The 16,265-nt window shown below is 43.3% G+C and overlaps 1 protein-coding gene across 1 annotated transcript in view; it reads right to left on the minus strand.

The window, feature by feature from the left end:
* Nckap5 (NCK associated protein 5) overlaps positions 1–16,265 on the minus strand; it is a 918,845-nt gene that overhangs the window by 352,329 nt on the left and 550,251 nt on the right. The window contains exon 6 of the mRNA XM_036202994.1: positions 8,038–8,125. Coding sequence (XP_036058887.1) covers positions 8,038–8,125 — 88 coding nt within the window. The remainder of the gene's footprint in view (positions 1–8,037; positions 8,126–16,265) is intronic.

Consider the following 16,265-nt stretch of genomic DNA (forward strand, 5'->3'; position numbering starts at 1 on the left):
GAATTGTAAGTGAAGTCCAGCCCTGTTCTGAGGTGAGCTAGGGGGGCAAGAGGTCCATGGAGCAACAGCCAGCTCACTCATATTGAAGGAAGGCACCTTCCCAGGACTATATCTATTTCAGAGGAAAAGTCTGTTCTATTTCTGCTTGGTAAGAATTCAGTTCAAAGGTCAGAATATCTAATAGTAAAAATATTCAGGTCTGAATACAGAGTTTAGGAGGAAACCAAGAACTAGACAATAAATATGATCAGAACCCTTAAGCACAGTGACATTCTTGAGATTGAGGGAGGTAGTTCAGCTCTCGGGGATTGTACTTAAACTCTTCAATTTGTTTCAAAGGTTGGTGCCAGTGGAGTGGTGTGTGCTTGTGGGCTGCAGAGGTAGAGACAGCTTGATCCCCGAGGCTCACTGGTGTGCCAGCCAGTGTGGCTTAACAGGCTAGCAAGGAAGGCTGTCTCACAAAAGCTGATGAGGGCCCATGAGAGGGCTCAGCAGGTAGAGGCTTGCTGCTGAATCTTGTAACTTGAGTTTGATCTTAGGGACACCCTCACTCTATAGTTGAAGGAAGGAACCTACTCCTTCAAGCTGTCCTGTGACCACCGTACATGCTCACCTTGTCAAATAATAAAGGAGGTGAACTGTGTCCCCGGGGAGTGACACTCAATGTTAGTCTCTGGGGCTCCACAGTCACAAGAACACATGTCTGCAGTCACATGTGCATGCTTGTGTGCTCTGGTGTACGTACACGCACACACAGACACACACACACACACACACACACCCAGCATAACTTTGGGATTATAAGTTTAAAGTAATTACTAGTTAGTGAAACAATAAGAAATTACCCCCAGATGACAGTTTCAGAAGCTTCTAGACATAAAATCATAAAACTCATCTTGGATAATACTCTCAAAAAGAAAAATGAACAATGTGTTTTTCTATTCTGGATCTAAACACATACTTTGATCTGACCTTATTGTGAATGAAGGACATTGCTTAGAACCAAGAAAAGGAGGAACTGAAGAAAACTGCCCCCTCAAGGAGTCACTTCAGTCCTTCAGAACTTGACACACAATAAAAGCACTCCATTTAACGCCTTCCCCACTCCAGCAGTCATTCAGAGTTCAGAGAGATTCTCAGAAAAGGGCAAACCTCTCAAAGAAGAATCAAGAGTCTTCCTAAGTTTACAGGCCACTGACATAAATAACGGCACTCACTAAAAATATTTCATATCCCAATTATTTATAATTTTATAAATAACTGTGCCAGGACTTCACCACTCTCTCCACAAACAGCAGAACTTTAAATACTATTTTTCTTAGCTTGTACATGTTCACTGGATTTACTGTACATGGTCATTTTATATATCTTCTTTAGGTTAAAATAAAAATGGTAAAATGGGGCCAATAGGGTGGCTTAGTGGATAAAGACACCAGATGACTTGAGTTGGATCCCCAGGACCCACAAGGTGAAAAGAGACAGTAGGCCCACACCAGTTGTCCTCTGACCTCCACAAGTGTGCTGTGGCATGTGACCCCTATCCCTACCCCTACTGCCCACACTAGAAAAACCAGATAACTAAATGTAATAAAATTTTTAAATGGCAACACAAAGAAAGGAAATCCTTTGTAAATAGCTTCTACGGTTTACAGGATTTACAGTCGTCTCTCTTCTCTTGGCTAGGTGGCTGCCAGGGTGCGTATGAAAACAAGTCAGAAGTGTGTGTGACTCAGTACTGATGAGTGTAGCATGTGCTGTTGTATGAGTGGCTAGGGGTGGGGGCAAGGAGAACTGAGAGCTCCAAACCTCAAGCTTCATTGTATCCCATAATAAGAAGGGAAGGTTGTGATTGAATTGGGGTGGAGGACTCGGTGTTGAAGCATCTCCTTGGTTACCAGCCAAACCACTGGGCCAGAGAAATCACTAGATTGATTTGTCAAAGAGGACTTCAAAACCAACATCGTCTCTGTGCTTATAGTTTTAACTCAGCAGATTCAGGGTGTGGCCACTGAGCTGACTCCATGACAAGGCCCTCGGGTGACATCCATACAAACCTGTGAAGAACTGGAAAGTGAGAGCTTTCTTCCTTGAAAATCACACTTTGGTTGTGCTGCACATTTTTTTTATTTATTTATTTATTTATTTATTTATTTATTTATTTATTTATTTATTTTTTGTGAAAAAGAAAATACTACCATATTAGACGTTTGGAAATTTTGTATTTTATACCATGAACACTGCTATTAAAGATGCTTTCTAAGAAAAGGGTTTCTTTTCTATTTTAAAGTTGAAGAATGTAATTTTTCAGTTCTAACTTTCCTGTGTGGACTACTTAAAGTTTGGTTCTGTTTAAGTATACTTAAATCATGATGGTAAGAGGAAAAATATTTTCCTACCAATTTTGGTAAGAATTATAACTTACAAGGGATATGGACGTAGCTCAGTTGGTCAAAGGCCTGGGTAGCATCCAAAAGCCCTAAGTTCCATCCTGCTATCTCATAAACTGGGCAGGTAGTGCGTGCTTGTAACCTTGGCACTCTGGAGTTGAAGGCAGGATGACCAGAAGTTAAAGGGTATCCTCAGCTACAGGGTGAGTTTTAGTACATTTGAAATGCATTCATAACTGGTAAAACATTAACCACTCTCCCAAGCTGGGAGAGTGTATCAGTAAGGAAGTATCAGTAAGTATCAGTAAGGAAGGTCCTGGACAACACCATGTACTTTCAGTGTGCCACAGGAAAATTAAGATGTATATTTCAGGCTCTGCAGGCAAAGGCACCAACTACAGGAATCTGGCAACCCAAGTTCAATCCTTAGAACCCATGTGAAAAGCAGAATGTGAGTGTGTACATCTATTGTCCCTGTGCTCTCGTGGGGAGGCAGGGATGGGAGAATTGTCAGCAAACCCATGAGCTAGCTAGCATGGAACACATAGTGCAGCAACAGAATGGGAGAAACCCTGCCTCAAAACATACTGGGAGGGGAGAGCAGACTCCTGAAAGTTGTCCTCTGATCTCCATGGATGTTCCTGTACTCACACACAAACACAAATTAATATTAATATATGTATATTTGATGATGGACAGTTCTTAAGATAACTAGGGAAGATACATTTCTCAATACTTAATCACACCTGACAATTCTTTTAAGGAATCACTTAAGGATGAACCAAGTAATTTTGATGTTGAGCTAGGAGGCATACAATGGGATTTCTTTTCCATAAAATACTGAAGGGATGATTATGGTCACCTGCAGAATGTGTGTATATAAAAAATGTCACTGTGAAGCTTATTAGTTTGTAAAATTAATGTAAACTAATAAAGGTTGCCCAAGGACAAGTCATGAGAATTCAGCTGATTTAAATGCCTATGGAAGGACCCATGTCTGAATGGAGCCCATCTTTGGAAGTGATGGCCCTGGGCTTAGATAGCACAGGGCTGTCCACGAAGGGAAAAATGGAAGAATAAAGTCAATAAACTTGAACACTGTGGTCACTTTTCTCGTCATTATATAATTCTCTAAATTATCTACCGTGAGGGCAATTGAATTCTCTGGACTCAATCTCTACTCCACTTTTATGGCTACCTTCTATTCCAATTAAAAGGGTGCCAATGGGACCTAGCAAAATTTCTCAGTTGGTAAAGTGCTTCTCATGCAAGCATGTAAACCTGTGTTTCATTCCCAGCACCCAGATGAAAAGTCAGGCAAGATGCCACATGTTTATAATTGCAGTGTAGGAGGAAGAGACAGGTAGATCCCCAGACCTTGCTGGCCAGCCAGTGTAGTGGGTAGCCATCCCAGCATTGGCCTGGAAGTTCCAACCCACATTGAGGCTTCGGTAATGGTCACACCCACAAGGCAGGGCGGAGGAGGAAGCGGAAGACCGAGGATTGAGAGGAGGTCTCTCTTGGTTCTGGGACGCTGGACGCTGGAGGTAGACCGAGCAGAGTTCTCCAGAGAACAGCGCCAGACTGCACCATACCTTTCCCAGACCCTACAACCTATCCCTTCATTTGTAAGTTACCCCACAAAATAAACTTCCCTTTTAACTATGTGGAGTGGCCTTAATAATTACACCAATAAGCCAGCCTAGACTACTTGTCAAGTTCCAGGCCAGGGAAGACACTGTCTTCAAAATCCAGGTAGTCAGCACCTGAGGAACAACACCAAAGTCAACCTCTGGCCTCTCTATGCTCACAGATACATATGTATGTGTGTTCACACATAAATACACCTGAACGCACACAGACAAAATGTAAAGAAACAAGAACTCTCGCCCCATGTTGACCTGTAAGTGTGCAAACAGAATAGAATTCTCAAGAAGGAATCTGACATTTCATATTTGTGTCATTTTAACAACATTGTTGCCATTGTTATATTTAGAATTCCTCATTTAGCTCCAAACTCTCTTTTAAAAGCATGAAAAATGAGGAACTCAGAGGCTTTCTGTGTGAGGTCCAAAGTCTTGTTCCTCGTCCTATTTGGCTGTCACATTCTTAATGAATTAACTAATGTGATTCAATTCATGTTCCTTACTTTAAAAAAGAAGTGGGAACATGAGAGATCACAGCCGCTACAACAGAGAAACACACAGGCAGCTGGGGACGCAGGGGGCTGTGAAAGGAGGATCCATCAAGAGTCCGTGAAGATCCCACTCCATCCAGGCTGCTTGTGGGTCTGTATCCTGGTAGCCAGAGACTATGTGTCTCTCTCCTAACAGTTGCTCTGTTTCACAGATGCTCAATGACCCTCTTTTTCATGTGCAACTTTGATTCTTTTTTTCAGACCAAAGTTTCCAAACTTAACTACAGAAAAGCCTGGCCCAAGTGGCACAATGATGCAGCGCAGTGTAGCCCACAGCCCGGAACATCCAGAGGGAAGGACCACGGAGCCAGGCGAAGCAAGAGGGAAGCAGATGTTTACACTGGGGCTGCTCTGAATGCAAGCTTCTCACATCTCGTGTTTCTCCCCAAAGAAATGAGTCTGTCCCTGGTGCACACGGTGTCTTCTCCACACATACGGACAATGGCTCCATCACTCAGGAGCTGCCACTTCCACAGTGAGAATGAGTGCAAAACACTGTCTTACAAGTTTGTGAGCTTTCTTTCATTTTTTTTCTATTTCATTACTCAGTGGTTAATTTGAATAGCGTCTGTATGTGTGCAGGTGCACGTGTGCATTCACATGTGTACTTGCACATGGAGGTCAGGGATCAATTTTGGCTGTTGTTCCCCAGAAGTCATCTACAGTGGTTTTCTGTGTCAGGGTCTCTTGGGCCTGAGTGTCACTGACTGGGTTCTAGTGGCTTGCCAGTGAGGTGCAGGGATCCTGCTGACTCTGCCTCCCCAGGGCAGGCATGACAAGTGTATGCTGTACTACACACAGCTTTTACATGGGTGTCAGGGATGAAACTCAGGTCCTCACACTTGGACAACTAACTACTTTACAAATGGGGTCATCTCCCCAGTCCCTATTTACTTATTTTAATGCTGAAATGGTGACTTTTTGATCTGGGTTTTATGAACGCACCCACTTTGTATGTATACACATACATACTAACACTCTGAAGATAGTTTAATTCCACACATGTAATCTGGAAATACCTGGGACTTACTTCTAATTTTAGCAAGAGTCAAAAGGTATCTATGGCACCAGCTTACGATGGCCACAAGAATATCCACCTTAGAGGCTGCTGGGCTAACCAGAGTTTCTTACAGACTGATTATTGGTACTGACAATGAGACCTGGTCACAGACACCAGGAAGCAGGCGCAGGGTTCCTGCCCTTGGGCCCATATTAAGAGATGTTGAATAGAGATTGGCTCAGTAAAGGAAGTCCTAGGCTGGTGACAGGGTCTCTAGAGGTTGGAGCACACATGGCCATTTGGGTTTACTAGAACACATGCAAAAAGCCAGGTAAGGGGATGTGTTTTTAATCCCAGCACTGGGCAAAGAGAGACAGGCAGATCCCTGGCCAGCAGCAGGGCTGAATTGGCAAGTTCTGGGCAAGTGAGAGAGCTTGTCTCAAACAAACAAGTGGACAAAACCTAAGGAATAAGAGTTAAGGTTGATCTCCAGTCTCCATGTACTCACATATGTGTGTGTACCCATAAACACATGTACACTTACACAAACAGGTACATCTCACTCACATGCACATATGTGCACATGTGTGTACACATACATAGTTACACAGGCACACACACAAATACACATATGTACACATACAGGCACACACTCGGGTATACACACATGTACACATACAGGCACACACGTGTAAGCACAGGTATACACACAGTACATACATATATTCACATAGGTACACATGCATACGTATACACACACAGGTATGTACACACAAAGGCACACAGGTGCACACATACATACACACACAGGTACATATGCATACATAAGCATGCATCATATACATGCATGGGCACCTGCACATAAATGACTTTGTACACAAACTTGAGATCATGAACATCATCCAAATTCAAAAGAAATGTCTAGAATGGCACAATGGCAAACTTCACAAAATGATCACCACAGAGGCATTTCTTCAGCTGCTAGGGAGAAATGTATATCCTGCTTTGAAAGAATCCACATCGAACAAGGCAAGTTATAATTCACACAAGGACTGCGTTAGGCAACGCACTCAGGAAGGGACCCAGCGAAGAAAATCTGACCATGTTTAGAGCACAAAGAACAGTGAGTGTGGATCTCCAACACTGGGAGCTGTGGTTCTGATATTCGACAGTAAAGGACAAGAAAAGCCTCAGAACAAACACACAACAATGGAAACCCAGGCAAACTCCAGCTTCCCCCACGGCTGAGCCTGCACACAGGTTTGTGGCTCCTTCCTGGGAAATGGTGCAAGCTGGGAAACCAGAGTCAGATGAGGTGAAGACACCCCATATGAGGGAGCAACAAATTTCCCAGCCATTCCCCCCAATCCAGCAGAAGATGTGACGAAGGCTGATGACCAGGAGATTCACTAGTATGGATGTATCTTACACATGTCGTGTTCAGCTATGCTTTGCCATCTTTACGACACTAATTGGCAAATAAAGGGAGCCTGCTAGGGACTCAGGCTGACAAACCAGTTCCATGCCCCACCCCAACCACTCTGTCTCCTCTCTCTCATCTCCTGACAGAGCATAAGGCCATGTCTATACATCTCTGAAACGAAGTGTTTGTTGAGTGAACACACGACATCTGTGTTTTATAACTCATGTTCTTCTCCCATTTTCTGAAGTCTATAATGAACAAATACCTCCCTTCTTGTATACCTCAAATTCAAATTAATAACTACCTTTTCTCTAGGAAGAGGTGCCCACAGAGTGAGGTACAGAGCGGAGAATGTTATGAAAACATATTAGTCACCTGTGTGGGAAAACAAATGGTCTCATTTGGGTTCCTATAACTCCTCATCAGTTTTGTGTACATGCACATGTTCATGTGTGTGTGTGCATGTGAGGACCATAGGTCAACCCTGAGTGTTTTCCTCCACCCTTCTATTCTCCATCTTGGTTTCTGAGGTGGAGGCTCATTGAAAAATCATTGGTCAGCCTAGGCTGGCCATCCAGTGGGCCCCAGCTTTCTCTTTGCAGTGACTCTGAGCTGTAGAATCTCCTCAGGCCTAGGCTGTACCTCTCACCCTGCAGCTCAGCTAGGCTTCTCCTCAGCCTGGAGTGGCCTGACCCTCATTTCTCTACTCTTCAGGCCTTCCTTGGCCCTTCTTCTCTGGCAAGTGCTCCTCCAGTCAACATTTGAGACAATCCCTCTCATGTACCCCAAGAATGTAACACAGACACCTCCCACCTTCCTGACAACAGGACAACATGATGCCTTCCCAACCCTGCAAGTACATCTATGACAGCTTTCAAGGGGGACTTTTAGAAATCACTGGGTTAAACAAACATGTTACAATTTCTCAAAATAAAGTGACTTGATGGCTCCCAGCAAAGCAAAGCAAACAAACAAACCAACACACAAAGAAGCCAATGCACCGGTGCCAAGAGTCAGAAACACAGTGTACCTGGTAGGTCGCGATCTTGGCAGGTTCTTCCCTTTTCTGCTCTGGAGACCCTTGGCTCTGCAACAGACTTCGGACAGTTTCCTCCATCCTAAGAAACAGAAGCATGAACACATTCTTCAAGATGGGTTTCCACTAACACAGGGCTGTCATAGTCATCTTTATTCCAAGTAAACTTCCCAATTGTAGACAAGGGAATGGATTTCCCTCTCCTTTATCTCCTAAGTTAAGAATTTGAGGGCTGTGGAATAGAGCGCAAGGGTAGAGGACTCGCTTAAGATATGCAAAGCATCGGGTTTAATTGAAAGAAAGGAAGGAAGACAGGGAGGGAGGAAGGGAAGGAGAAAGGAAGGAAGGAAGGAAGGAAGGAAGGGAGGAAGGGAGGGAGGGAGGAAGGAAGGATGGATGGATGCACAGAAGGAAGGAAGGGAAGAAGGAAGGGGTAGAGAAGGATGAAAGGAAGGGAGGGAGGGAGGGAAGGAAGAAGGAAGGAGGGAAGGGGTAGAGAAGGAAGGAGTAGAGAAGGAGAGGAAGACAGAGGGAGGAAGGGTAGGATGAGGAAAAGGACAAATGGAGGAAGGGAGGAGTAGGAAAGTGAAAGTGGGAAATGAAGGGAAAGGGTCATGAAGTCATTGAAAATCGTTCTGTTCTTGGGTTGGACATCTGCTCTCACATGCACACATCTCCTAGAATCTCTCTTCACTTATAATCTCTCCTTTTTAGATCAACACATGATCTCACACCAATCTTCCTCAAGCATCACTTTGATTTTTTAAAATCAGTTGCCAAGTTAACAGACGTTGTGTGGCAAAACTTTTCCTGGGGAGATGCAAGACACACATCTTCTCACCCCAGACAGGGAACCTGTAACAGACCAGAGTACGGTACGGATACCACCGAAATCCACTTTGATGAATCAATGAGTTTTACTGGGGTTACTTATAGGAACAGAAATGACTCAAAGATGACTGTCTCACCAAAGCTCACACCCCCTGCATGACGACAGCTCATGAAGCTGGGAACCCGGAGCTCACTGCACTGTCTATAGGCAGTTCAACAGGTTGAAAGGTGCCCTTTCCAGGTGTGTCAGTTGGTCTAAACCTCTTTCAAGCAGCTTGGCTGATTTCTGCTTCTTCCAGGCAGCTGCACTGGTCTCAGATGCTTTGTAGCTTTGCTTGTCTGGGTCTTCTTGGCAGTTTGGCTTCGCTTGGTTAGAGGGGGACTCTCACTTTTATTGTTTATTCTGGCAGGGAGGGGACTGGTGAGTCTGGTCCATTTGGGGGACTCTCTGAAACTATTTTGAGTCCTTCACCTCCTGCTTAAGGAGCTTCTATGTAGGATGGAATGTTTCAATCATGAAGAAAAAGTTACACAACAACACATCTTTCACAAATGTGCTCTCTCCATTAACATTGTGTGCATCCTTCCAAGGTTGTCTTCCCATGTCAGCACAAAAAGATTTACTGCATTCTTTTCAACTGCTTTGAAGAACTTCATGGGTCAGGACACTGGCAGATTATTTAACTCTTCTCTTATTGAATTTAATTTGCTTCACAACTTTGCCAACTCGGTCAACAGCTTTACCTATACTTTTCAGACTGATTTATGAGTATTTACATAGTTTATATTGCAGCATGTTAATTGTTCTAATCCTGCTTGGCTTTAATTACTTACTTCCAAAACTTCTGTGGTATTAACTTCAACTGTCAACTTGATGGAACCTAGAATCACCATGCAAAGACATCTCTGGACATGTTTGAGAGGGAGTTCATAAACTAGGCAAACTGAGGTAAGGGCCACCCTGAATGTGACTGGCACCTACCGCCTTCCCCACTCCGACTGTTTGCATCTTCAAACTGTGAGCCACAGCCACCCTTCCTCCCTCAAGTTGTTTTCCTCTGGTATTTTGTTCCAGCACAGAGATGGGTCGCTAATACAACCCCCATGGTCCCCAAAGTGATACTCACATCCACTTGGGACACTAGCTCACTTTGTTGCTACTTACTGCCTTGTAAGTCCCTTTTATCAGGGACACTCCTCTGCTTTCCAAGTCTGCATCTCTTTCCACTCAAGATGTTTCTCACTGATCTCCAATCTCTTTGAATTCTTACACTCACTCTATAGCATTCATTTTGTGCCTCAAACACCTCGCAGTTTAGCGCACAAATCTTTCCCATGTGTGCCTGTCAAATAAACGACAACTTGCGTTCTGTGACCATGCCTCTTATTTCCCATGTTCATATTCATTTACAGGTAAAGTTGGCACTCAGTAGACAGTTTATATCTGTCAGTTCATTTCTTAAAGGATAGCATACTTACAATGAGCCAGGACTATTCCATATGCATTTCAACTCTGTATACATGACATTGACCTTGAGCCCCATCTGTAAGGACTCAAAGGTCAGAACTACACAGAGGACAATGCCTGAGCAACAATGTTTATTGAGGAACAATGATCACTGAACTATGGGGCTCACTTCAGTGTCCAATAACAAAGGAGTGGATAAGGAAAATGCAGTGCATATCCACAACGGGAAATCTCAGCCATTGAGAAGAACGAAGTCGGGTAGTTTGTAAGGAAACAGAAACAACAGGAGATAGTCATGTTAAATGAACTTAGCAAGTCTCTCCTTTGTAGTTCCTAGATTTAATACAGATACACAAAACAATGTGCATATAATGCACACACACACACACACACACACACACACACACACACACACACAGACAGAAAAAAATAGAAATGACAAAGGAAATTAATAGGGACAGGGGAGGGTCTTAATAAAGGTAGGGAAGGGCATATAGGGAACATGTTAAACTTAACACACTCAGATATATAAACTTAACAAAATAAATTATTTAATTAAAAAAATAGTTTCACAGAAGAGAGATGAGGGCAGAATGCCAGAATTCCATCCAGAAAACATAATGATCACTAAAAAAAAATTAATTATGTGTATACATGTGTGTCTGTGTAAGTGTATATATAAATACAGTCCCTTCAGGGGGCAGAGATGGGCATGAGACTCCTTGGAGCTAGAGTTACATGTAGTTGGGAGTCTCCAGATATGGGTACTCAGAACCAGACCGCAGTTCTTTGTAAAGGCAGCAAGTGCTCTCAGCCTCTGAGTGACCTCCCCAGCCTCAACAGTGCTCTCTTGCTCATAACTTGGATTGTCTTTCAGAGTCATCTTCTGAAAGATGCATTTTCAGGAAGTCAAAATGACACCAGTTTAAGAATAAACAGGAACGGGTGCAGCTTGTATTACCTAGGGCTTCCAGAATGAGGCTGTCTTAAGTTACGGTTGTGCTGCCTTGATCAAACACCAGGACCAAGGTGACATACACAAGAGTGTACCGGGGTTCACAGTTCCAGAGGGTGAATTCGAGACCCTCATGGCAGGGAGCACAGCTGCAGGCCGGCTGGCAGGCACATACTGCAGCAGTAGCTGAGAATGGGGAATGGCATGGGCTTTTGAAACCTCAAAGCATGCCCCCAGCGACACACCTCCTCCAACAAGCCACACCCCCTAACCCTTCCCAAACAGTTCCACCAAGTAAGAACCAAACATCCAATTATATGAGCCACAACCAAGGGCTTTCAAAGGCCTATGAACCTACTAAGCTAGGTCATTATAGTAAGCAGGGAAGCATAGAATTATTTTTTTTAAAGCCCACTGTTATACCATGCACATGACTATTTAGCAGCAGAATAAAGACCCTGAAGACATCCCAACCAGGATTTTTATGTATGTGTTCATGTGACATGTGTAAATATGCAAGTGTGCATGTGTGCGTGTTTGTGTGTGTGTGTGTGTGTGTGTGTGTGTGTGTGTACCTCTGTGTGTGTTTGCATGCATGTGGAGCTCATTAGGCAACTTTTGGTGTCATTCTTCATGCTTTCTACCTTGTTTGGGATAGGCTTTCTCATGGGTCCAGAGCTTGCCAAGTGAACCCCAGGGATCTTCTTGTCTCTCCCTCCTTGGCTTTGGGATTACAAACATTCATCACCAAGCCTGGTTTTGTTTGTTTGTTTGTTTGTTCCTGCATGGTTTCTGGGGGTCTGGAGAGATCACCAGAACCCATTCATACTTCTGAAAAGATGGCAGAAACAAAACACTGGTTCCTACAGACAGCTGGGAATGTGAAGGCTGCCCCCCCATATTTTCAAGTCTTAAATTATTAATAGCTCAAAATTGAACAGAGCTCATTGAAGAACTTTCTCATCTATTAATCATTTTAATGTACTTTAGAAATATCATTATATCTACTTGGAAGATGAGAAAGCTGAGTTAGTGAAAGGTTAGATGGCTCGCTTAAGGGGCTGTGGTTAGGTGGATAGAGAGGGGATAAACAAGGTTTACTGGCTTAAGTATAGCAGCCCCTTCTGCTTGACTTTACTGACATTCAAGGAAAATGTTTCAGGTAAGAATGCAGACTCATATCATAGACTTATTTTGGACAATGTCTTTGCCATGCTGAGCCCATGAGCACCTATGTTGTATGTGACCACTGAAGGACTTAAGGTCTGCAAAATGAATGACAGGGAGAGGGAGGGGAAGAGGAGGAAGAAGGGGAAGAGAGAGGGTAGGAGGGAAGAAAGGAAAGAGAAGAGAAAGGGAAGGTAGGAAGGACAGGAGAGAGAGGGGGCAGGAGGGGTAAGGAGGGAAAAGGGAACCCCTAGGTTTATAGGGGTGTGGGGCAGGACTGATGTCACAAATTCTCAAATGATCAGCACCACCTGCTAATGCTTCGTTTTGTTTGTACAGTGGAGAAGAGGAGAAGTTTCCATGGTGTTCATCAAATCTAACACAAAGTTTTCATATGGTTCTCAGAACTGCCTGGCCCAGGGCTCAAGGTAGTTTTACATACGTCCTACATAAAGCCATTACAGTGAACAGAAGTCTATATGACAATGGTCTCCTAAGATCGTTTCCTTGGTGACACTGCAGTTGGGAGTTTGTGATGGCATCCTTCCTGGTTTGCACAGGATGATGGACTCATCGTCGAACATGTTTCTGAGAACACACTTCACCACCACCACAGAAGGTCAGTGTTGCATTTCACTCCTTAGTTCATTCATTTACACCCATATGACCTAAATGTGTCCCAGTAGTCTGAGGTTGGCAAAGGGGCTGGGGAGCTGCTCCAGTTGTGAAAGCAATTATTATACAAACATGGGTGCCAGAGTTTAATTCCCAGAAGTCACATAAAAAACTCCAGGTATGGTTCGTGCTTGCGATCCCGTATTCAGGTTACAGACACTGGGGGGTCCCTGGGGTACTCTGGCCAGCCAGCCTAGCTAAACTGTGTACTCTGTGTACTTGTCTCATTAACCCAGGTGGAACACGACAAAGGAAGATGAGCTGAGGTTGGCCTCTGGCCTGCACACATATGTGTATTTGAATATGTACAGGAAACACACACACACACACATACACACACACACACACACATATACACACACTCACAGACACACACACCACAGACACACACAGACACTACAGACAATGTAAATAAAACCATGTTTGTTTCTTCTTCTACTAAGCTATAATATATAGCTGTCTCAATATACCTACTGAGTTACTACTCCGGTGTAATTAGAAGTTCTTTGCAGACGTTACTAGATCAAGAAGAAAAATGCCTGCTCACATCTCCCCCACTAATGTTTGGCTTTATACTTAAAAAAAATTAAAGGTAAAGAAAAAACAGACATATAAGAACTTGTTGAGACAACCTCATGCATGCAGACCCCTGAGTAACGTTGTGAACACTTTATATCAACCCGAAGATGATTTAAAGCTGGTTGCATTTCAAAGCCGCAGATTGAAATAGAGGTTTGGGGGATCCCCTTAAACCCTCACTAAGAAAATCAAGTTGCTATATTTTTAAAATAACCTTCATGAGTCTGGTCACAGAGAAAAGCATTTTGTATGTGATGAGAACATACTGTCATTTATTCCCTGATGGCACCTTTTTAAAATTCTCATTTCCCACGCCTCTATTTTCCTGGGGAAAAAAAAAATCATAGACCATGAAGTGGCCCATTGTTGCTTAACACCCAAAGGCAGTTTGCTTTGCTTTGTTATTTCAAGGAGGAGGGTTCAGATTCCCAGTTGTCTTGCAGTGTACCATCTGCTTCCCAAATGTGATGGAAATAAGCCTCTTCTCCCCGCCCTCCAAGCCCCGTCCAGGCGTGGAAAGAGTTTTGTATTGGCTTCTTTGCTTCTAAGTAGTTATAGGTAGGATTTGCCTTTAAGCACTGACTCAATCATACATTTCTCATTCTCTCTAACTGATACTAAATCACTTCGTTTCCTGAACATTGGTCACACAGCTATTACAAATGAAAACCTGTAGGAAAAAAAATGTCATTTTACTGAGATGTAATTAGTTCTAATGTATATTAACTGAGCCTGAACTTTCCATTTATTTAGTATATGTGTGTGCATGTCCCATGGTATACTTGTAGAAGGCAGAGGATAAAGTAAGGGAGTTGGCTATCTCCTTCCACCATGTGGGTCCCAGGAATGGAACTCAGGTTTTCAAGGTTTCTAAAGCTCAAGGAACCAGCTCATTGTTCTGAGTTCAAAGTATTATGGGCTTATTTACAAGCAGAGTATGATTTTAGCTCTGAAGACCTTCACTCAATGAAAAGTCATATTAGAAAATGTGTCTCCAGATGTTACTGTGGAACTTCAAGTCTTCTTTTCCAGTACAAGGTACTGAACCTGGGACTTCACAGATACCCGCCAAGCATTCTACCTCCAGTTAGATTACAATGCTTCCAGATTCAGGTTTCTGCAATAATAGGTTCTACTGTGGTATTTTTAATATATAGCTTTTGTTATAACCTGAAGCCCAAATAAATACCTGTTAAAGTTTTTAAAACCAACTATCCAAGGAAATATATTTTTCCTCCCAAAGGGCTTTCTCATTCCACCAAATCCCACACAAAACATATGAGTACACCCTGAGCTCTTCTCTGCCTAAATAAAACCTTCCTTTGAGTTTTCAAAAACGACTGGACTCTTCCTGTCATAGCATGATAGTATCTTATAAATGATATCTAAGGGCTGAGGAGATAACACAGTTCATAAAGTACTTGCCTTGGATGCACAAGGACCTGAACTCAACCACCAAAACATATGGCTTTTTGTTTACTTTATAATTGGGAATGGTGGTTACTGCCTATAAGCCCATTGCTGGAGAGGTTGATCTGTGTATATCTGGGGCTTCCTGGCCAGTCTACCTTACTTAATGGGCTACAGGGCATTAAAAGACTGTTTCAACAAACAAGGTGGATGGTGTTTGATGACCAATACCTCAAGTTTTCCTCTGGTCTCTGAACATATATTAATGCACACTCAAGTGTGTGTACATAGGTGTGTGCATTCTCTCTCTCTCTCTCTCTCTCTCTCTCTCTCTCTCTCTCTCTCTCACACACACACACACACACACACACACAGAGAGAGAGAGAGAGAGAGAGAGAGAGAGAGAGAGAGAGAGAGAGAGAGAGAGAGACTCTGAGTTTCTTAAAGTCAGAGGCTCTGACTTGTTTTAAAAGAATTTTGTCTTCTCCCCAGCTGCCTCACATTACTAAGTAGCGATCAATAGATACTTTCAGGTGTGATGAAGCTCATGTTGCACCTTTCCCTCTAATTCTCCAATCTGTTACATTTTTCCCTCTTCATAGTTTTATATGCATGTAGATATCACCCATCAGAGAGGTGTTCCATCTAAGACAGGAAGGGCAGGGTCTGTCGCTGAGACACTTGGGGATGAGCTGCTGGACCTACTGTTTCTTGATAAAACAAATCCAATGTTTTGTTTGTTTGTTTGTTTGTTTGTTTGGACCCTATTTTTGGCCTTATTCTTTTTGACCAGACTTCCACCCCTATGTTCCCACTGAGTTCATTAGCTTCGGTAGCTAGGGCTGCTTCAAAGTGGCCGGGGCTCTCAGTCTAGCCTTTAGCCAAGGCAGCTTTTTCATGTTGACAATGGCAGAGATACTGCTGCCCAAACAGCCCATTTCTTTGATGCACTGGGGAGAGACATGGACAGAACATCTTAAGGACAGACACATTTTGCCTGGCCTCCCATTCCCCATGAAGTTTCATTCCCATTCAGCTTCCATGACTTCCCTCAGTGACCCACCCTGCCTCCCATCTGTCCTGCACTGTAGAGCAGTACAGATGTGCTTTCCTGGAGAGCAAGCACAGTGAAAAGCA

This window comes from Onychomys torridus, chromosome 11 (assembly GCF_903995425.1).
Source record: "Onychomys torridus chromosome 11, mOncTor1.1, whole genome shotgun sequence".
Classification (NCBI taxonomy): domain Eukaryota; kingdom Metazoa; phylum Chordata; class Mammalia; order Rodentia; family Cricetidae; genus Onychomys; species Onychomys torridus.